This window comes from Stegodyphus dumicola, chromosome 2 (genome assembly GCF_044657685.1).
Source record: "Stegodyphus dumicola isolate Sdum_Otavi_A_Nest chromosome 2, ASM4465768v1".
In the NCBI taxonomy this organism is placed as follows: domain Eukaryota; kingdom Metazoa; phylum Arthropoda; class Arachnida; order Araneae; family Eresidae; genus Stegodyphus; species Stegodyphus dumicola.
Genome location: NC_140769.1, coordinates 175,062,573 through 175,085,730, shown reverse-complemented (window position 1 = coordinate 175,085,730; position 23,158 = coordinate 175,062,573). Strand labels below are relative to the sequence as shown.

The following is a 23,158-nucleotide window of genomic DNA, read 5'->3' as shown; positions in this document are numbered from 1 at the left end:
CTCAAAGTGCACAAAAATTAAACCATCTGAAGAATTACCACAATTTCTATTCAAATACTATAACAAATCTAAAACGATGTATAAAAGAAATTAAACAAATAAAGAACGAAACAATTTTTCGTACACGATTCAGCGCCGCTTACCTAATGCGCATGCGCTACGAATTAATTCAGTTCTCGCTTCGCGGCAAGGCAAAAATACATTAAAATTCAAAATGTTTTCATTAAAAGTTAAAAGATTTAGAAAACATAAAACACCAAGTACAGTTGAAACAATTAAAAAAATTACAATTAAAATTACAGTTTCTGCGCAAATACAAGCTAATAACTTAAACGATAATTCCAGAATGAATTAAGCCTAATTTAATTCGCAATAATAAAAGAAGACATTACATTGTTGTTGCGAAGCTTAGTTTTGTGGTGATGGCGATAAGGAGCGCGCCTTGCGCCCTCCGATAAGTGTGGCAACCCTAGAGGAGAAATTTCATACGAGTAGCGAGCAGAGCGAAACAGGCAGGCTGTCGGGCAGTGTGCGCGAAGTTCCGAAATAAAGCTTAATTTTTATTGTGCACTATGTCTTGTTAATATTATATTAATGCAGTAAGAACATAATCTGTGATATGGAATTCGAGGATAGGTGGTAAAACATAACAGGAAATTACCATAATGGTAACCCGGACTGTGTTAAATCGTATGAACAGTTCTCAAGCACTTTCGGTTTTGACTACAAGCCATCACTCAAGATCTCCAAACCAGAAGTAATGGATTACATCGGTTTTCGTCCTCCGGATCACAGATGAGTAGTAATTATAGATCATTTTATAATTCTGTTTTCTACTTATCATTTAATTTAATTTTCTTTAGTTAAATTTTTGCTTTTATTTTGGCTTAAAAACCTTGCACAATGTCTGATGTTTATGCCGTCCAAATTCCGGTTTATAACCGATCAGACCCATCTTTATGGTTTATTATGTGTGAAAGTACTTTTGCTCTTGCCACCCCCAAACCTATCACAGAATCCATTACTAAATATAATTATATAGTTGCTCATCTTCCTCCAGATACTGCATCAATAGTACGGGATTTACTTATGAAACCAGACCCTATTGATCCATATACAAAGCTCAAAACTGAGTTAATAAATCGTTCAGGAGAATCTTCTCAGCAAGAAATTCGCCAATTATTATCTGGAGAGGAATTAGGCTCTCGAAAACCTTCCGATTTGCTTAGAAATATGAAACGTCGAGCAGAATCTTTAAATGTCCCTGATAACTTAATGTTAGAATTATTCCTTCAACGTTTGCCTTCGACTGTTCAGTCTATTTTGGCAGCTGTTTCCAATTTAACTGTAGATAAAGCTGCAGAAATTGCCGACAGAATTTTAGAAGTAAATCCAACCCCAGGGACTTGTGCCGTTTCTCGCACAGTCGATCAGTCTCTTGAGGATAAATTATTTAAACAAATAGAAAAATTAAACAAACGTATTGATCGCATTTCTCTTTCTCGTGGTCGCTCGCCAAATCGCGGAGATCGCAATAAGGAAAGAAGCAATTCCAAAAGGAGAGATTATTCTGTTTGCTGGTATCATAGACGTTTTGGGAAAAAGTGTAGAGATGACAAATGTACAAAACCTTGTTCATGGCAGGGAAACGAAACCAGCAAAGAATAGAGGCGACTTATTCTTTGCCTCAAGTTTCACGTCGCCTGTTCGTTCGTGACCATAGAACAAACCTTTCATTCTTGGTCGATACCGGCTCTGACGTGTCCTTACTTCCAGCAAATAATTCTCAAAAACGGAATTCGTCCCAACAAACACTTTTCGCTGCTAATTCTTCTACTATTCATGTTTATGGTCAAAAAACACTTTCTTTGGATTTCAAATTAAGACGACAGTTTACATGGACTTTTCTTATAGCAAATGTTAGTACACCCATTCTTGGAGCAGATTTTCTCCATTTCTTTGAATTGGTCCCTGATCTCAGAAACAAATGTCTCAAAGATTTAAAAACGCATTTTAAAACCGTCGGTTGCGTGAAAAATGCAAGCATTTATTCAGTAAAAACTGTATTTAGTGATACACCATATCACAAAATTTTAAAAGAATTTCCTTCAGTTACTAGATTACCAGATCCTAACCAACCTGTTAAACACAACACCGTTCATTATATCATAACTAAAGGTCCATCTGTGGTTGCAAAACCTCGTCGGTTAGCTCCAGATCGCTTAAAAATAGCAAAACAAGAATTTCAAACTATGATGCAATTGGGGCATTTGAGACCTTCGAGCAGCAATTATGCATCCCCACTTCACATGCTTCCAAAAAAGGGAAGTCTGGAATGGAGACCTGTAGGAGATTATCGAGCATTGAACGCTCAAACGATAAAAGACAAATACCCTATTCCATGTTTAGCCGATTTTACTGCTGCATTGCACGGTACTAAAATTTTTAGTCATGTCGACCTGATTAAGGCATACCATCAAATACCAATTAACCCAGCCGACATCCACAAAACCGCCATATGCACACCATTCGGTTTATTCGAAAGTATCCGTATGCAATTCGGCTTATGCAATGCATCTGCGACTTTTCAACGTTTTATAGATGAAGTCACGCGGGATTTAGAAGGCGTTTACGCTTTTGTCGATGACTTGCTCATAGCCTCTAAAGATTCTGAGGAACATTGCAGGCATTTGAAAGCTTTATTTTCCAAACTTCAGGAATATGGACTTTGCATAAATGTTTCAAAATGCACCTTTGGTCAAACATCTATTGATTTCTTAGGTTTTCACCTTAGTGAAAACGGAATTGAACCTCTTCCTGACAAAGTCAAACGTATTTTAGATTTTCCTCAACCTACCACTCTCACTCAGCTTCGCCGATTTTTGAGCATGTTTAACTTTTATAGATGTTTCATACCTAAAGCAGCACATATTCTTTCTCCTTTAATAAAATTGTTAGAAGGCTATATTAATAAAAAGAAATCTCGTTCTCGTGTTCAGGATTCATCCCCACAATTAAATTGGAACGAGAATGCTGAACAAGCCTTTATTGCTGCCAAAAATGCCATTGCTCAGGCTACCCTTTTGAGACACCCTATTCCCGGAGCCCAGCTAAGCATCTGGGTAGATGCCTCAGACATCGCAATCGGCGGCACACTTATGCAGTTGTCTCAACAAACATGGGAACCTATAGCATTTTTCTCTATGAAACTCAATAAAAGTCAACAGAAATGGTCCGCGTACGATAGGGAATTATTTTCTATTTATTCTGCAATTAAGAAATTCCGACACATGTTAGAGGGCAGAAATTTTATAATTTATACGGATCAAAAACCGTTAATATACGCTTGTAAACAGAACCCTCATAAATGTTCACCTCGACAATTGCGCCATTTAGATTTTATTTCTCAGTACTCTACTGATATTAGGCATGTGCAAGGTTCAAAAAACGTCGTTGCTGACGCTCTTTCAAGAATCGAAATTGATTCCATAACAAAATCTCCATTTTTGCATTTTAAAAAATTTTCGGAAGCTCAAAGGCATGATCCGGAGGTACAAGACCTTCTCAAAAACAACACATCATCTTTGAAACTGGAATTTAAACCGTGCCAATATTCTGATGGTAATATTCTTTGTGACATATCAACAGACATTCCTCGTCCATTTGTTCCGAATTCCTTTCGTAGACTCATCTTTAATCATCTGCATAATCTGTCACATCCAGGAATTGCAGCTACTACGAAGCTTATTTGTTCTCGTTATGTATGGCCCGATATGAAACGTCATATCAAAAATTGGGTGAAATCCTGTGAATCTTGCCAAAAATCGAAAATTACTAGGCATACTAAAGCACCACTGGGCACATTCTCTCTTCCTGATGCACGTTTTTCAGAAATCCATATGGATATCGTTGGACCGTTACCTCCATCAGAAGGCAATGTGTACCTTTTGACCCTAATAGATAGATTCTCCAGATGGCCTGAAGCCATTCCCATCCCGGATATGAAAACGGAAACCATTTGCAGAGCCATCTTCAACTGTTGGATATCTCGTTTTGGCTGCCCATCGATCATAACAACAGACCAAGGTTCTCAAATGAGATCCGCACTTTTTGCAGAATTCACGCGCATTTTGGGTACGAACAGAATCACAACAACAGCCTATCATCCAATGTCCAACGGCATTGTTGAACGATTTCATCGACATTTAAAATCTTCTCTCAAGGCTCACGAGACCAATAACTGGACTGAAACACTACCAGTTGTTATGCTTGGTATTCGGACAGCCGTAAAGGAAGATCTACAGTCATCTTGTGCTGAACTGGTGTACGGCACAACTCTCAAGCTGCCTAGTGATATGATAACGTCATCTAAGATATCTCCGTATGACACACAATTTATCACGAATCTTAGGCATAGAATGCAACAATTGAATCCAATAGCAACATCTGCACATTGCCAAGAAAAATGTTACGTAAGTGCTACCTTAAAGTCGTGTACGCATGTATACTTACGTGTCGATCGAGTAAAGCCACCTCTGTGCCAACCATACACAGGTCCGCATAAAGTCCTTTCTAGAACGGACAAAACTTTCACAATTGATATTAACGGTCTGAAATCTACTGTGTCTATAGACCGTGTGAAACCAGCTTATTTGCTTTCGGACTCTAATTTGCCTGAACTGGAAACAAATAAAGACTTAAAGACAGTTCAGCAGAATAAATCTGCAAACGAACTCTCTAAGACACAAACTGTCACCAGATCGGGAAGACATGTTCATTTCCCTAAGAAACTTGCTTCTTACATAACAATTTAAAACATTTTTTTTTTAAATTCATATCTTAACATATTTTTTGTTATTTCATTTTTATTATATGTGTCAATACCTTGTTATATATTGAATTGCATTTTGATCTTTTCTAATTTTATATTCTAATTTTGTAATCATAAAAAAAAATACCCGACAGCACGGATACTCTGAAATAATTTCATAACCTATGTCGTTCCTTTGAATAGCCATTAAAGGAACTGGGGGGAAACTCTGTGGTGATGGCGATAAGGAGCGCGCCTTGCGCCCTCCGATAAGTGTGGCAACCCTAGAGGAGAAATTTCATACGAGTAGCGAGCAGAGCGAAACAGGCAGGCTGTCGGGCAGTGTGCGCGAAGTTCCTAAATAAAGCTTAATTTTTATTGTGCACTATGTCTTGTTAATATTATATTAATGCAGTAAGAACATAATCTGTGATATGGAATTCGAGGATAGGTGGTAAAACATAACCGGAAATTTCCATAGTTTCTCTAGATTGGCAACAAATCCACTATTCTACCAAGTTTCAAATGTAAATAAACATGGCTGCTATAGTAATAAAAAATTAGGCTTGGCCACACATAAAAAAAATTTTAATTTTTAATAATTCCAAATTGATTGAATGCAGGTTAACTAAAGGCATAAAAGTCTAACCAGAACAACGTAATTCAATCATTTTTAAAGCACAAAATGCACAATTTTCAAACATATAAGAATAAAGAAACTGAGTTTACTGAGCTGAGTAACAGAGTATATATATGTGTGTATTTACGTATATGATTTTGGTGCGGCCGATTGCAACAAAAATGTGAGGTTCACATTTACATATTATAGCAGTCCTATATACAAAATGTCAACGTTCTGAGCCTATTTGTTTTTGAGTTACGTACGTACGTACATACAGGCACCACGAAAAAATCTCTTCAGAATTCATTTTAAATTAGTTTTATATTTTTGTGTGGAAAATGAGTCCTTTATTCTGTCCTTACGTACAGATGTCACGCAAAAGATTGTTAAATAGCATTCGATAGCAGTTAAAATGGATTTTTTCATTGACATATGACACCCGAAATTTTTTGAGATTACGATTCTTCATTTTTACTTCGTACAAGAAAATAAAAAGCAGCCAAGGTGTTTTTTTAGAAAAAGCTGCAGCTGGGAAGAAGAGTAAAAGAAAATAAAAAAAATGTAAGTATTGAGTTCAGAGATAAAACTTTTGTCAGTAAACTGGAAAATGGAAATGTTTGATATCGAAGTTTAAGTTTAGAAACTATGTTTACATGAATTTTGTATAATTAAATAAATTAATTAAAAAATAATTATATTTTTAAATTATATTTTTATATGTGTGATAGATGGGCAAAATTAGAAATTAAAAATAGCTGAATTTTGTGTAATTAAATAAATTAATTAAAAAAAATAATTATATTTTTTAAAAATTATATTTTCAAGTGTGTGATGGTTGGGGGAAAAATTTAAAATTAAATCAATTTTTAATTAAAAGTAGTAAATGAATTGAGTATATTTAATAATTTTCAAGTGAAACTTTGAACCGTATGGGTAGTGAGTGCATAATGAGGAGTTGAAAACGTTTTTAGAAGGAAAAAAGCGAAATTACGTGCTTTATTTGGAGTTTGTTTTCAAAATTTGTAAATGCACTTATTTAATTAAATTTTGCTCTTCTACATGTGAAGTGGAGCCCAAGAATGTATAAAAGAATAATATTGCTGAAGTTGTGCAATAGAGTATTGTTACTGTATGAAGATACACAAACCAACTTACTTTCAAATATATTAGTTTTCTAAATTTCTCCTTCAGGTTACGGTTTAAAAGAACCTATTGGACACCTAGACTTTTATCCAAACGGAGGTGAAATTCAACCTGGCTGTTCAACAGAATTAAGTATTAATGCTCAGAATGCTACTGATGTGCTGAGCTACATGAACAGTGTTGCCATAATAAAAAAATACTCTCACACAAGCGATACACGTTCTACAGGTAAAATATTCGTAATGCTTAATCGGATGTGTAAAATCTTAATTCGCATGAGTAATATTTAAAATTTTGATTTCGTAATACAAAGTTTCTTTATTCCTCTAAGAATATTGAGTAGTTGCATTGTAATGATTTGATAATATTCACAAACAGCAAAGATCCCTTTGAACTGGGAGAGACAGTTAATTTTTAAGTGAGGTAGACCCGTGTTTTACAAATGAAAAACCCAGAGTACCTCCTGCAAGTACATTGTTTCGAGCTGAGAATGAAACTCGGCTCGAACTACTGCATTTCACAGCTTTAATCATTATGTTTAAGCTCATTAATGAAGGGAGAATAGACTAAAATCCAACACGTTTCTCTGTTAGCGGAATTCTCCGATGTTTAGTGCATAATTTATGATTTATTATTTTCCAAAACTTATTTTCACAAAACAAGGAAGAACTGCAATAGCAGTTATGTTGAAAATTAAAAGACCTACGTCTACTACAAATGATAACTAAAATTTAATCTTTGAATTTATTCTCAGTTTGATTAGCTACATGAAGGATAAATCATTTTTAAACAGCTATAAGATTTCAAGTTACAATTTCCTGCGTATGTTAATTAATTAAATTTTCAAACATTTAGGAGCGTGTTTTAAGCTGAGGCTGTAAATGATCGGCTTCGAGTATCAAAATCTTTTCTAACACTCTGACTTTTAACTATCACCTACTAATTTAAATAACTGCTAATAAGTTTCTACTTCAGCTGCTATTTGAAGCATTTTTATGCATTACTGAAACTATCGCCCTATTCTATGACCTCATGTGAGTTAAATTTGAAAACTAAAGCTAGCTGAGAATACAATATTCTTTAACCCTTTTAGCGACAATATATCGTCTTTTGAATTTTGTAAATATCGTTCTTAATTCGGCTTTTATGAGCTTTTTCCCCAAACATTCTGTAAAATACATTTAGAGTCAATCAATGGAAAGAAAGGAATGAGAATTAAATACTTACAATCTTTTAAAATAAAATTGCGCTTCTTGATGTATTGAGAGGATATTAAGTTTGGCTTGTAATGTTAGGTGAAAAACCTCTGTTAGTATCAGCTGCTTTTATCTAATTTAGGACTTGATCAAGAGCCAGTTTGGAAAAGCAAACTTAAAGGGCTCGGGAAACGAGAAAATGAAATGAAGCTAATTTCTGTTTAATCGAATGACATGATTAAAACTGGGATGGAAGGCAAAAGATAAAAGTTTATTGTAAACAATAGCGCTGAAGTTCCATATATTGCGTGTGACCAAGATATCGAGAAACAGAAGAGAAATGGATGTCTTAGGTAATAGCACCGTACAGAAAAATACACTGCCATAAACGCCGTCTCATATTAATGATCACTTTCACTACCTACAATGACTAGAAAGAATCCAATTGATGAAGTAAAAGAAAAGACATTAGATATATCTGGAAGAGTTTGCTCAGCTATTTAAAGAAGCATAAATCAGTGATTTTATAGGAAACTTTGGTTAGCGAAAAGCTGTTTTAATGTTAAAGTTTTGATACCAGTTTGCAGCAAAATGTTTTTATTTAAATTACGAAAAACATTTTGATGTTTAACAAGGAAGATATGTTATGCAGTATATACATTCTTTTTAAAGGTAGTCTGTATATCTAGTACTTCACAATTTATCTACGAATACTTATTGAGTAAAATATTTGCAGAAAGTTTCTAAACAGTGGTAATTTAATGCCAGAATAAATGAATTAATGAAAAAAAAACCTTCCTCCCCCTCAAAAAAAATGAAAGGGAGGAAAAAGAAGATACGGAAACTTTATTATTAACCTCATAACTTTTAACACAATAATTTTGGATAGATTGAAATAGCAGGCAACACATAGAAGCAGAGTGATAACTTTCACTCTATGTGATGGCTTGATGAATCTTAGAATCAACAGAAACATACACTTTCTGTACCCAATATCATTGTCGATGAATCGCAATAACATCGCATCTGTTATAGATGTACTTTTTTTATATCGTTTTCATGTTTGTTTAATTACAAATAAACATTCACAAATTTGTATTTTTAGTAATATGTTACAGTTTAATTGCCATTAACATTACGCATCAGTATTTATAATAGAAATTTTTAGTTACTGTTGATAATAATGATACTAGAGCCAAGTAAAAATGAAATGTTACTCATACGCATGGAATAGTGAAATGGTATAATACATTCTCTATGAACAAACAGGTTTTATGTTGTTAAACAACTGAATATTATTTAAACTTTTTCATGTTTGTTTCTTTTCAGTTGTTGAAAATATATCAGATCTGTCCTGCAGCCATGCCAGAGCTTACGAGTACTTCATTGCCAGTTTAGATGAAACAAACTGCAAATTTGTATCCTTGACCTGCTACAGTTGGAATGGGTATTATAACGGTGGCTGTGCTTCATGCGATACCAGCTCATGTATAAGGATGGGATTTTATTCAGACGTAGATGGACGTGCAATAAAAAGTGAAACGTCTCTTAAACTTTATGTGACTACCAAAAGCTCCCCTAATTTTTGCTACGTAAATCTGTTGAAAGAGCTTTCAGATAAATCAGTTCTTAACAAATACAGGATTGAACATTTGAATAAAAGATTTGAATAAAAGATTAATACAATTTTTCATTTTTATTTCTAGTAGGTGTATACGGAAGAAATCAAGCGACACACCGAAAATGAAAACATCAACTTTGCGGCAAGCCTCAATGAATATTATCACACAATTATCACTAGAAGATACATAGAAGAAATTATCCTTCATCTTCCAGTATAAAAATCAATATTTCACTAACATCAGAAGTATTTACAGTTTTATAATTTATATTAATCCTGCATAAAATCTAGATAGCTAACCAGATAAACTAAATCCAAATACGCACCTTCACGTCATATTAGAAAATTCACAAACTCTTCAGTTCATCGTAATTCCAATTGGCAACACTTTTTCTTCCTTAATAATAGCAACATTTAATATTACTAAAATTTAGCCCTTAATAATAATTTCATTTATTTTTTATTACTTAATACCGCCTTCCTGGATTGCCTTCGTGGTGTAGTGGTTCTGCACGCTGGGTCGGTATTCCAGAGATCCGTGTTTCGATTCCCGGCGAAGGCGTTGCTAATTTTTTATCTCGCCTGCTTCAAAAAAATACCTAATGTCTCTACAATGTAACAAGCAATAGATGGAAACAGAACATAAAATTCGCATTTACTAATTTTGGATTTTATTATGAAATTCTTTTATGAGAAAAACAGCTGAAGCTCAAGGTTGCTGAATCTTCTCTTTTTTCATAAGCACAAGTCATTATCGCAAAAGAACAAGTTATGATAATAAGACTTGAAATTTCCATAATCGGTAAGAAAGTGGATTAACAGAAATCAAGTGCTGGAAGTTTGAAGTGAAGGTTTGGTTTTATCAGGTAAAATTAGGCAATTCGTTTTCTTTGTATATTTTTGCCAGTTCACTCTTTCATTCTTCCACTTTTCGATGGCCAACGTGAATGAGAAAATAGACTAAATGTATTAATTAGTGATAGTGTGAAATTATTCTGCAAAATGACAGAATGCTAACAAACACAGTTCATTGTATTATACCCAGATATAGTAGGTCTAAAATAGTAGATCTGAAATGCTAAGAAAACTCAAAAAGTGTTTATCGGATTATCAGTGCAAAAATATTTTCCCCTGCAATTTACAGTTTCATCAACAATGAGTGCACTGTCTGATAATAAAATGCAACTGGATAAATATTTGAATCGACGGAAGAATGATTATATGACAGATATCTCTTTTCATTTACTTCAAAGAACAGGCTGCATTTTTAGACGACTTCATGTACTTTGTACATATCCTGTCTGCGAGCACTGACAGGGCTCATATCATATTTAGAGTTGATGAAAATAATGCTTCAAAAAGATGATAAGGAAAGTTCCTATTACAATATGTTAATTATCTATCACTGAGTGAAAAAGTCTGTTGACAGTTACGTTTGGATAAAAGTATTGCCCTCTAGTCTAGCGTCTCTAAAAACCAGATACTTCATTAAGTTTTACTTTTTTCTACCAGATGAACAGAATTTATTCTTCAGTCAGAGACTCCATAGTCTCCTATGAGCTATCTTCTGCTCTAAAGGTCTGATGTGATTAGTTATATAGTCTTGAGTTTACCAAGAGAGATTTTCAAGTTATTTTCTGGAAGACCAGGAATGAAACATTTGGACATTTTTGGCGCAACAGTTTCCAAATTTCCATGGAGCTACCGAACACAGCAAACATTATGTCATTAGCATAAGCTTAAATGCTGATGTTCAAATTGCTGGTAAAAGATTCAATGCAGTGTTGGATTTCATGTCCCAGCCAGAAGCATGGGATATTTGTGAAGATTCTTCCTCACACAAGAAGAGGCTTTGACGCTCATAGTTTATTTATTCCTAATTTGGCAAGATCAGCGATGCTTGGAGCTTTCGAATTGAACTATGTGTGTTATGCCGTGGAAGAAAATGTTCGATTTTTGGTGTTTGCTTTAGGTAATTGTACTCGATATTTTGATAATTTTCATTGGATTCGCAAACTGAGTAATCCGTAGATTGATTTATGTGTGTCTTGCTCATTAAAAAGTAGACTAAGTTCACTGGATGTTCTGAGTTTTTTTTTAAATTAGAATTAGAAGAATGTACAATCACCAGTCTTTAGATAATGTTTCTGAGAATTAGCAAGATGAACAATATAAGGCAAGGGGCATCTGCCGGGAAAGACAAACTACTTTTGATTTGCAATTTTGACGTATTTCCCGTGTTTTGAACTATTAAGTATTTTTTAAAACAGAACTTTAGTGTTTGAAATTCGAACTGATACTATTCTTTCTCCGCATTTGATTAATTAAAATTTGATCCTCTTTACTTTGCGTACACGAAAAAGCTGGTAAGTTTCATTTTTATTGTCCAAGACGAAAGTTGATAAATTAAAAACGAAGAAACCTCGGCTTAAAAGGGCATAATAATCAAGCTTATTAAAAACATTGATGATAATATAAGTAAAAATGATTCTAAAGTTTTGAAAATACTTTTATCATAATTAATTGAAAAAAATTAATGACATAACATTGATAAATGATGAAATACGTAACTTAACTGATGAGAAGAATGCTGAAAAGGAAATAATTGAAGTGAAGGATATTTAAATAATTTAATATAGATATAAATTAAATGAAAACAAAATTGAATAATTAAATTTTTTAGTGAACTGCATTTTCAATGAGAATTATTTTATGAACAACCATGTTTTAAACCCTATCTGTTCCCTTTCTCAAGATCTTCTAAATTGTCCAAATTAACTGCAAAAAAACGTTTTGGCGATTCTTTTCAGTAACTAGAATTCATTGTGTAATTTAAAATCTCTATTGATAAAAGTAAAGTGAAGTTGAAAAACTGGTGGTTTACGAAATTTTCTTGGAAGATCTGCTGCATAAGTTATTTCCGGCTTAGCATTAAAAGGAGAAAATTATGACTTAGCATTAAAAATGTTACAAACTAGGTATGAACATAATAATATCCTGATTAATTCTGATTTCGCAATGTTATTACGTATAAACGCAGTCAAGAGTGGCAACAACATTCTTGGTTTAAGAAAACTGTATGATCTTGCAGCGATACAGATTAGTAATTTAGAAGCGCTGCGAATAGATTCAAATTCGTGTGGAAACCTACTTGCGCCAGGTCTCCTAAAAATTAAACCAGCAGATTTAGCAGCACATTAAGCATTTAGTAGATTAAATTAGTCTCAAAATTGGGATCTAAAGGGCTCACTGGACTTTTTAAGAGATGGAATAATTAATAAAGAATGAGTGATATCTGTCCAATAAAGAAAATAAATTAATTAGAAATGATTAAATAAATAATTAGAAATGATACCGAAAATCGCTTACCCCGATATCAAAACTCTGAAAAAACAAAACAACACAACTAACGTAGCAAACATAGCACTCAAGAGTTGCTAATTGGCATCGAAGCAATTTGAAATGCGTACTTTGTCAACAAAAACATAATTCAGAAAGATGTGTGAGTGTTATTTTCGATAATGAAACACATTTATTAAAGGAGGATGGCAGATATTTTCTTTGTTTTAAAAGCATAGAGTTAATGACTGAAACCTGAAAGAAAGGGTTTTCGTTTGGGGTTACAAATACTCGAAAGCAATTTGTTTTGGATTCCTATAAAAGGATAGTTTCGGTTTGAATAATAACACTATTAGTGAAAAACGATGATGGCAACTTCTGGTAAGAAAAAAATGCGCATATAAATCTAATAAAAAATGTCTTCAAATATCTTCGGCACCATTCGTAACAGTGAGAAAGTTAGATTGCTGTAGATAATGATTCGAGTCATAGTTTTATCTGTAAAGATGTTTAAAAGTACTAAAGCTCAAACTTCTTCGAAAAGAAGTACTTCGGTAAATTCCTTCGGCGATAAGCTTTTGATATACGGAAAATTGCTTATAAAACATTTTTATGACTTTGCTCAGATTTTGCAGTGATTAACTTTGTCCGAAATATAAAAAACTAATTGACGATTATTTAGTCCAAAACATTATTGAACCTGTTTGTGAGGACATCACTGAAGAAATTAATTTCACCGATATTTTATTCTGATATAACAATCTGTAAAAAAACTTTAAAATTTCTTAATTTTTGAAATTCAAAGAATTATTCCTGAAACACCAAATTTTGCAGCCATCTTAAAGATATATTCTTAACTGGAAATTATTCTTGATTCACTCAATCTGAATTTGAAATTAATGAATTGCCCTCTCTTAAACAGACAACTGAAAATAGTCCGCAGCAGTAATACCAAAGAATTCAAAAGCCACATATTTGAAAAATTCTTAGAAAACGGAGGGCATTAAATGCCATTTTTCAGACGAGTATAAAGCGCAACAGAAAGAAGTTGCAGAGCATGCTAATCGTACTCTAGTAGAAATGGCCAGATGTACGCTTTTCAAATCAAATTTTCAAGAATAATGAGCAGAAATGGTACCGACAGCAGCTTCGCTAAGCAATAGATGCCCTACTAAAAACAGATCCAAAACGCCTGAAGAAAGTTTGGCCTAAACGATAGCTGGCAGAATCGCATTTCAGAATCATGGGAAGTAAGGACAAGCGGATGTTGAAGAAAACGTAATTCAAGTTCAAAGTTTAGAAAGAGGACCAAGAAGATCTATATTTCAGACAAAAGGAAAAGCAGGCAGATCAAGAAAATTCTATGCGCAAAACACGTTAATTTGGTAAAATCTGAAGTTTTTGAGTATTCGGAAACTGTAGAATAAGCTTTATCCAGACCTGCAGAACAATGAAGAGCAGCTAAGCAAGATTCCTTAATGAGGAACAATACGTGGGGATTTACCAATATAACCAGATAATCGAAAAGCCCATCACTGCGAAAGGCGGATGGCACAGTCGCCAGAGGATATCGTCAATGAAGCTCGCAAAAATATGGAACAGACTGTACCGAAGCGTTTTTGCCTGCCGGTTTCGCCTGTAGTTCGTTATAACTCTATATGCACATTGCTCGCTTTAGCTGATGAATACGATCTGAATATATATCAAAGGAATACAGCTTGTAAGGATCCTAAGTTTTATTAAAATTTATTTTATTTTAAAACTGTACTATCATTTCTTATTTTCTACTTCCGGCCAGAAATGTTTTAACTTGTTTATGCAAATTGTCTTGCTAACGCCAAGTGCTTAAGATGTGGCTTTTTGCCGAGAGAGGAAGGAGTTATAGGAAGCAAGCCGCTTGCCACTGTAGTTTTACGAGTTTTCACTCTGTTGCTGGTTGCCTTTAAGGCCAGAGATTTAGCCCTCTTGTTATTTGCAAACGTATAGTAATTTAAGCAGCTCGGCGTACTACATACGTACCTTTCTTTAAATAAAGGCCAATCTTAGTGCTAGGCATTTGTATACTAATTCAAAGTTAGTTTTTAGTTAGAGTTTTAGTTAGTAGTTTTTATATTCTTACGTTCAGACCACAAGTGGTTGGTCTCTGTATTCCGAAGTTTCGGAAATACCTGTAAAGTATTGAAAATAAAGGCTTTCGTATACCCTTCCTGCTTATGTTGTCTATTTCACACCTTCCTGAAAATAGCTTTAGTAAGCTCCCTGTTCCTATTCAGGACCATTCATGTTTCCAAAGCAAATCAAGAGAAATACAAGACCTGATAGTGGCGCCCGAAGAAGAAGAATAACCATGGCCGAGTTTCAAAAAGAACCTGAGCAGCAGCGGCTCAGAATCCAGAAATGCCAGCTGCCGCCTTGGAAGGATTTGGTTACGTCGTCCAGACCATGCGCGCATCGATGAAACCAGCAGCAACCTTTGATGGAAACTCACCGGTGACCAGTTTTTTTTTTAATTGGATAACCACTTCATGCTATATCCAGTCCATGAGTTCCAGAAAGTCACCTTAGCTACCAGCGCTTTGAGGGGCCAAGCGCTTAATTGGTTCAAATGTATAGGAAGAAACCTCTTGGGTCAAGCAGGAAGTCCCACCTATACTTTCGAAAATTTCAAGACTGCCTTAGTAAAAGCCTTCCCTGTCGTAAGAAATCGTGCAAAATTGAAGCGGAACTCTTCAGCATATACCAGCAACGAATTGAAAATCTCTCAAACTTTATTTAAAGAAAAATACACGTATATATACTGGAAGCCGGCCGGATCCTGAAATAATCCAAGTAATTGTGCCTAGGTTACTTGCCCAAGTACAAGACTTTATTGAATTCAGGAACACGATGACATTGGAAAAGTTATTTGAGCTCGCAATCCAGTTTGAAATTAGAAGAACGGCGGACATTGAAAGAAGACGCCAGTACGAGCAACGAAGCCAATTTGGTGCAAAGGCAAGAGCACGGCTACGGAAGCAAGTCGAATCAGTGGTCAAGGAAACCCGGGTATCCAAAAACAACCGGCGAACGTCGACAGTTCAATAATAAGCCAAAAAAAAAAAAGTCTGAAGGCCAGCGGAAAAAGAAGGAAGGCATGGAAAAGAAGAACGAAGATTTAAACTAAAACGGATTTCTGCTGACGGGAGGGTGCGGAAATCCGAAGTCCAAGAAAATGCCTCTTCCTTCAAGCTAAATACAGTTATTGTGAAAATTTGATTCTTCCAAAGATTGAAGTTTGGTCAACAATATTTCAGCCACCGCACTCCTGGATACAGGCGCGCAGTGTTCCTGAGTGGCAGAAGTTTTTTTTCGGAAATACTTCCGTAAGTATAGGATATATAATTCGGATTAGCTGCGCAGGGGGAAAGATGCAAATGCATAGGTAAAGTACCAATCTGTATTCGTAACAAGGACAAGCAGGTAAACATAATGTTTTTTATTGTAAAAAATCTACAAGCACATGTAATTTTAGGGATAGATTTGCTTTCAGAAGCAGAAGCAACGCTGGATTTTAACAAAGCGTCCCTTAGCTGACCATGAAACCAGTTCTCGAAGAAAAAAGAGAACCACCCACATTAAATCTCAACCACCTGCCTACGGGAGAGCAAAAAAAAATTCGCCAAGTGGGAAGTGAATTTACTTCGTCATTTAGTGATATTCCCGGATTTACTCAAGTGACGAAACATGAAATCGATACAGGAGATTCACTGCCAGTTCGCCACAAGCCATATCGGTACGATAAGACTAAAGAAACAAATATAGAGTGGCACATTCGAGATACGTTACGTAAAAAGATCATAACGCCCATCTCATGTAGTTATGCCAGCCCGGTTGTGTTATGTAAGAAAAATAACGATTATCCAGTAACACATCCGAAAAGGTGGCGTTTTGCAATTGACTATCGTAAATTAAACTCTATTGTTATATATCCGGTATATCCGTTACCTATTATTGAAGAAATTCTGAGGAACATAACTTCTACGAAATACATGACTACGTTAGACCTAACGACGGGTTATTTTCAAATAGGTGTAAAACCAGAAGATGTGCCTAAGACTGCTTTTATAACCAAGTCTGGCACTTATGCATTCTTGCGTATAACTTTTGGCCTTTCAGGGGCACTGGCAACATTTCAGCGATGTATGGACATTGTGCTAAGGCCTGTTCTAGGAAAGACCACATTTATATATTTAGACGATATCATTATTACTAGTGATAATTTGAATCAACATATAAAAGATTTGAGAGAGGTGTTTTCATTATTAAATGAGGCCGGTCTAAAAGTCAATGCTGAAAAATGTAAATTTGCATCCCCTGAATTAAAATACTTAGGATACAAAATATCTCAGAAAAGAATCGAGACAGACGAATCAAAAATAACCGCTATTCAAAGGTATCCGCCGCCAAATACGGTGAAAGAGGTTGTCTTCTTTTCTAGGACTTTGTTCATATTATAGGTCCTTTATAAAAGACTTTGCAGCTATTGCTGAACCATTGTTAAAATTAAAAAGGAAAAAGGCAAGATTCTCGTGGACGGACGAAGACAATAGTGCGTTTGAAATATTAAAACAAGCGTTAACGCAAGCCCCTGTTTTGAAATTTCCTGAGAACGATGAGAATTTAGAAATTTCAGCGGATGCTTCGGATTATGCGGTAGGAGCAGTACTTTCACAAAATCAGCAGCCCGTGGCATTTTTAGCAGAACTTTAAATGAAACTCAAAGAAATTATTCCGCGACTGAGAGAGAGGCACTTGCAGTTCTGTTAGCAGTGCAAAAGTTCCGAGTCTATTTTGGAAGTGTATCAGTAACAGTGTATTCTGATCATGCGGCGGTAACTAGATTATACTCAGGAAAAAATTTATCCCCAAGGTTAATAAGATGGGCACTCAAGTTACAGGAGTATAATTTGTTAATCAAACACACCCCCGGAAAAGGAAAATATCGTAGCAGACGCCCTATCCAGAATAAAAATAGATGAAGAAGGTAATACTGTAAAGGTGGCAAAATTCACAGCGTATACGATACATTCTCGAGAAACTGTAATAACCGAACTGGGTAAGGATCCGGAATTTAAAAATATTTATGAGTATTTAAAGGATCCTGAATATTTTAGCCACCAAGATATTGTGGCGATAAGAAATATGGCGGTCCATTACGAACTAATAGGTGGTCTATTATTTTATACAAAAACTACGAATTCCAACAACGAATTTCGACCTGTTATCCCAGCTAGTCTTAGATTAAATATACTGCAGGAGCTGCACGACTCGCCTCTGGCCTCTCATGGTAGTATTCGAAAAATCATCCAACGCGCACGCGAAGCAGTTTATTTTCCTGAGCTGCAAAAGTTAACAAGAGCGTATGTCCAGTCTTGCCCAACATGTCAAGCAGTTAATTACGTTAATTTCCGCCCTTCCGGGTTTCTAAATAGCATTAAATCAGAATTTCCAAATGAAATAATTGGCATCGATTTATTAGGCCCTTTCCCGAAAAGTCAGTTTAATAAAAGTCGGTATCTCCTTGTATTGGTTGATCATTTTAGTAAGTGGACCGAAATCGTTCCCTTAAAACGAGCCTCCGCGAAATTAGTTACTGATTCTATTTTAAATAAATATATTTTAAAATACGGGATCCCCTAAAAGTTATATCGGATAATGGTCCTCAATTTGTAAATAATATACTTGAAGACATGTGCCAAAAACTGGGCATACGTCATTTAAAAATGGTCCCGTATCGGCCGCAATCAAATATAGCGGAACGGGTCAATAGAAATATAGTGAAAATTATTCGTAGTTATGTTAAAAATTTTCATAAAAGCTGGGATAACTATGTCAATGAATTAGCTTTCGCCCTTAGGACCGCCAAACATGACACGACGGGCAAAACTCCTGCTGAGTTATTTTTAGGCAGAAAGTTTATAACATCGTTAGATAAGTTATTTTATGTTCAACTAAGAGCCCCGGAATTTCAAATGGGCGATATAGAAAAATTAATTAAAGAAGCAAAGAAGAACACTGAAGTAGCACAAAGAAAACAGAAGCTGTATTATGGCATGAAACGACGGGGAGTAACTTATAAAGTAGGGGATGAAGTGTTAAAAATTAAGCATTCACTTTCTTCAGCACCAGAAGTAACTGCAAAGTTCTATCCATGATTTGAAGGACGATATGTAATAGAAAAAGTAACTCAGGCTGGAGTGGTGTTAAAAGCCAAGAATGGTGAAGTCTGCACCGCAAACATTGACCAGATAAAACCATTCTATTAATCGTAATAAAATGCAAATATTTCAAGATCTCTTGCAGGATCCGGCACGGCAGGCACAATCTCTAGAAGTGGCACAACGACAATCACAAGGGCAAGCCATGAGTAGACAGGTGTATATGAAAATAAAGCTTTCCCGTTGGAAAACTGAAGGTAACAAGAAAAAGAAGCCGTTCCATCGACCAGAAAAGAGAGGGCACGACCACGCCCACAATGAAGAAGGGAAATGTTTTACTAATGCAAAGAGAGCCAGGAGAAATGGCAGCAACCATAACACGGCTCCAAAACGAAAGATGTACCCATCGGATAGGAGTCTACGCAGCAAATGTCGACGAATTGACGAAGGAAAATCAGATGCAGATGCAAGGAAGCAACAAACGGTTGAACAGCCAGCAACGAGATCCAGGCAAGAACGGGAGAGAGTTGTCCCGATTCCGCCAAGAACAGCTGCCATCAAACGGCCGGGAGTACAAGCAGATGTTAAAAAGAAGTTCTTCAAGGGTGACCGAACTGAAAAAAAAAAAAAAAAAAAGCTCACGGAGGAAAGAACCGAAGGTCGAACCCGCACAAGACGGAGGATAAACCAGACGGTAGTCTTCGCCACTTTCCAGAACTGAGCGGCAAAAAGGATGTCGGAATATCATAAAGATAAGTAAAACTTTATGTTACTTTGAAACTTTAAGTTAATTTTCCGTTTTTACTGCAAGTGGCAGAATTTAAGAAGTTTTACCTCATATGAGGCCTACCTTTATCGCCAAAAAGGCGAGAAATGAGTTTTACCTATTTTTTTGCTATGTTTTTCAATTACTCGCGAGTAAAACTAAAATGATTGTATAATAGGAATGTGTAAATACTTGAATATTGTAAAAGCATTGGTAATTTTTGAGAAAGGTACCTTAAGAAAATTGTAAAGTTATTGTATAAAATTTTATTTAAATGTTTCTGTCAAGAAAAGAAGTTTTAGTCTGAAAGACTTTTGAAACGTAGTATTTAAATGTAGAAGAATTAACACTTGCTTGGAAAGAAATAGAAATTAACAAACATTGTACTACTAATGTATGTTTTAAAATGCGTAAAATTAACGCCATGTTAATATGTCCTTATGTACTATGTGAACTGTTACCTTAAAAGTTAAGAAATACTGTGATATGTTAAAAGTGAAAATTTTATAGTAGTGCCAAAATTTTTAACTTATTAGTATGACTGTAAAAAGAGCAAAATAGTGTGAATATGTGCTAAAGGTTGAATGAATGTAGTTAGGCTCTCTGACGCTACACTTCAGAGTTAGCCACTTTTGAGAATAGTACCTCAGGGTTCAGAGATGAATATAAGGTGTGTTCTGAGGTCTTGTTATGTTAAATTTTAACACGTTAGTGTTTTGATTCCAGGTGGTAGTGTTGAATACTTGTACATAGACACGCACGTGTTTGGTGTTTCTTTTTACAACACATGTCAGAGAGCACGGGGAGATAATTAAATAACAGCATGAATGAAATAAGAATAGTTCTAAAAGAAAAAAATATACGTATTCATGTTACTTGCCATTTGATTATTTAACATTTCATTAAATTAGTTTTCCTTCCAGATCTCTGGAAGGAACCAGTTCAAATAAGAAAAGCTCCTGTTTATAGATGCAGTACAGATGAAAAGTAATTGTCCATGGAATTGATCATGTAAAAACGACTTTTTAATTTCTAGATTAGATAGTTTCTAGTGAGGAATGTTTGTTAAAGTATGGCCTCGCTTTAGATTTAGAATCTAGAGCTAAAATTTTCAACAAGGTCGTTTTAGACCTCAGTTTCAAATTAATTAACTGAGGCGGGAAGTATGTAAGAATCCTAAGTTTTACTAACGTTTATTTTATTTTAAAACTTATCTCTTCTTATGTTCTTTTCAGGCCAGAATTAAATGCTTTAACTTGTTTATGCAAACTGTCTTGCTAACGCTAAGTACTTAAGTTGTGGCTTTTTGCCAAGAGAGAGAGAGGAAGGAGTTATAGGAAGCAAGCCGCTTGCCACTGTAGTTTTACGAGTTTTCACTCTGTTGCTGGTTGCCTTCAAGGCCAGAGGTTTAGCCCTCTTGTTATTTGCAAACGTATAGTAGTTTAAGTAGCTCGGAGTACTACATACGTACATTTCTTTAAATACAGGCCAATCTTAGTGCTAGGCATTTGTATACTAATTCAAAGTTAATTTTTAGTTAGAGTTTTAGTTAGTAGTTTTTATATTCTTCCGGTCAGACCACAAGTGGTTGGTCTCTGTATTTCAAAGTTTCAGAAATACCTGTAAAGTATTGAAAATAAAGGGTTTCGTATACCCTTCCTGCTTATGTTGTCTATTTCACACCCTCCTGAACATAGCTTGAGTTAGCTCTCTGTTCCTATTCAGGACCATTCATGTTTCCAAAGCAAATCAAGAGAAATACAAGTTCTGATAAGCTTATCTGAAGTGAAGAATTGATTAAGAGATCTGTTGTTGTTCGGTAGATAGGGGAGGGCGCGGGACGTATGCCTGTTTACCTCTGTTAAACACCAGGCGTCCCCGTCCTCCGTCACCTGTCACCTGACTAATCTCGCTGGCCTGATATCAAAGCAAGCCCATGATATTCATCGTCTCAAGAAGGCAAGATTGCGCCTGTTGTTGCTAAGAGCTTTGGGTGAGAACATATGCCTCACCCAAGGCACCTTGCGTTGCTAGACAGGTGAGAGTACGTCCTTGCTCAGTTCCGCTCTCAATGTTGAAGGTGAGCACCCCTGAGAAATTAAAAGACTTCATGTCCCAAAAAGAAGGTTTCAGTGCTTTTGAAGACAAAGCTTTCAGATTTCGGAATTACGATGAGAACTCTATACATAAAAATTATCATTTGCGAATGAAAACCGAGAAAATATGTTTAAAATGTGTCTACAAGGAGCTTATTTAAGAACTCTTTATGTGTTTGAAAACAATATTTATGATTATGCTCGTCTGGAAGTAAATAACATTAAAATAGAATGTGATGAAGCAGGCAGACAGAAAAAAAAATTAATACATGGGGACGACAATTCTGCAGTCTTCCAAAAATTCAAAATATGGTGTTAGAGACCATCAAAGGCTTAATTCTTGGAATGTAATTATAAAAAATAAAGGACAAGTTGAATGCACATAATGTACATCTATGTAGTCACTTTCGGTTTTATTTTTTGTATTTTTTACATATAATTTCCTTCCTAATGATGTATCTTTTCGTTAGTAAAAATTATTTTAAAAGGCTGAGAAAGCAAAAATATGATGTTTGAAATATGCCACCAGAAATAAAAAAAATCTGTAACTGTGGAAAGATGTCTCATATTACAACATATTTGTGCTGTGCAAATATACACTTTCACGTGGAAATCAATATCCCGTTTAAGGATTAATCGTATAGCATGAAATGTACATTTTGTAACAGCTACATTGACGAATTCAGTAAATGCATGAGAACTGTAAATAACTGTACTTGTAGTTTGCTGAAAAGGAAATAATGAGAAACTGTTTGAACACTGAGAAAGAAATTTCGATAAAGCAGTGAAATTACTAACATATAAGAAATTATCGCATATTCTCGCTCGAACACTCCTGGTATAAGGAGTATCATATCCATCTAGCAACTGAAAGGCACATGGTTCAAATTTCGCTGAAAACATACGTTATTTTTTATATCTAGCTTCGGAAAAAGAAAATTTAATATGTATATACTTGCGCCCGAACAAAAGAAAACATGTGCGGTGGATGCTAATTCTTCACAACCTGAAACTGGTCGATAGAGTTTCCGCCCAGTACATACCACGTTCATTCAAGTATTAAGAATAAAATACGACATTTCTAGAAATGTGGTATTTACATATAGATCTGGATGCAACACAACTTTTGTATGGCTTGCGAGTGTTACTGTTTGTTTCAGCTTTTGTAGGAAAATTGAAGAATTTTTACTAAAGACAAATTTTATTTGCATTACATCATGCTATTAGTATTTAAAGCTTTCTGGACATAAAATAATTTTTTAAAACCGTATAATTTGCTGAGTTGATTTGTTATAGCTTTAGCACCCGGTTGACTTGAATTATTGTTGTTGATATGAAATAAAATCTTAGTTTGTAACTCATATAAAT

At 35.0% G+C, this 23,158-nt stretch overlaps 1 protein-coding gene across 2 annotated transcripts in view; it reads left to right on the top strand.

Annotated features, from left to right (window-relative positions):
- Positions 1–14,921, top strand: part of LOC118181539 (pancreatic triacylglycerol lipase-like) — a 42,386-nt gene extending 27,465 nt beyond the window's left edge. The window contains exons 6-7 of one of the 2 annotated variants that reach the window (XM_035350709.2): positions 6,624–6,803; positions 9,101–14,921. In XM_035350709.2, coding sequence (XP_035206600.2) covers positions 6,624–6,803; positions 9,101–9,444 — 524 coding nt within the window. In that variant the 3' untranslated portion in view covers positions 9,445–14,921. The remainder of the gene's footprint in view (positions 1–6,623; positions 6,804–9,100) is intronic. The other variant, XM_085811459.1, reaches the window with a different exon arrangement.
- Positions 14,922–23,158: the final 8,237 nt, after the last annotated feature.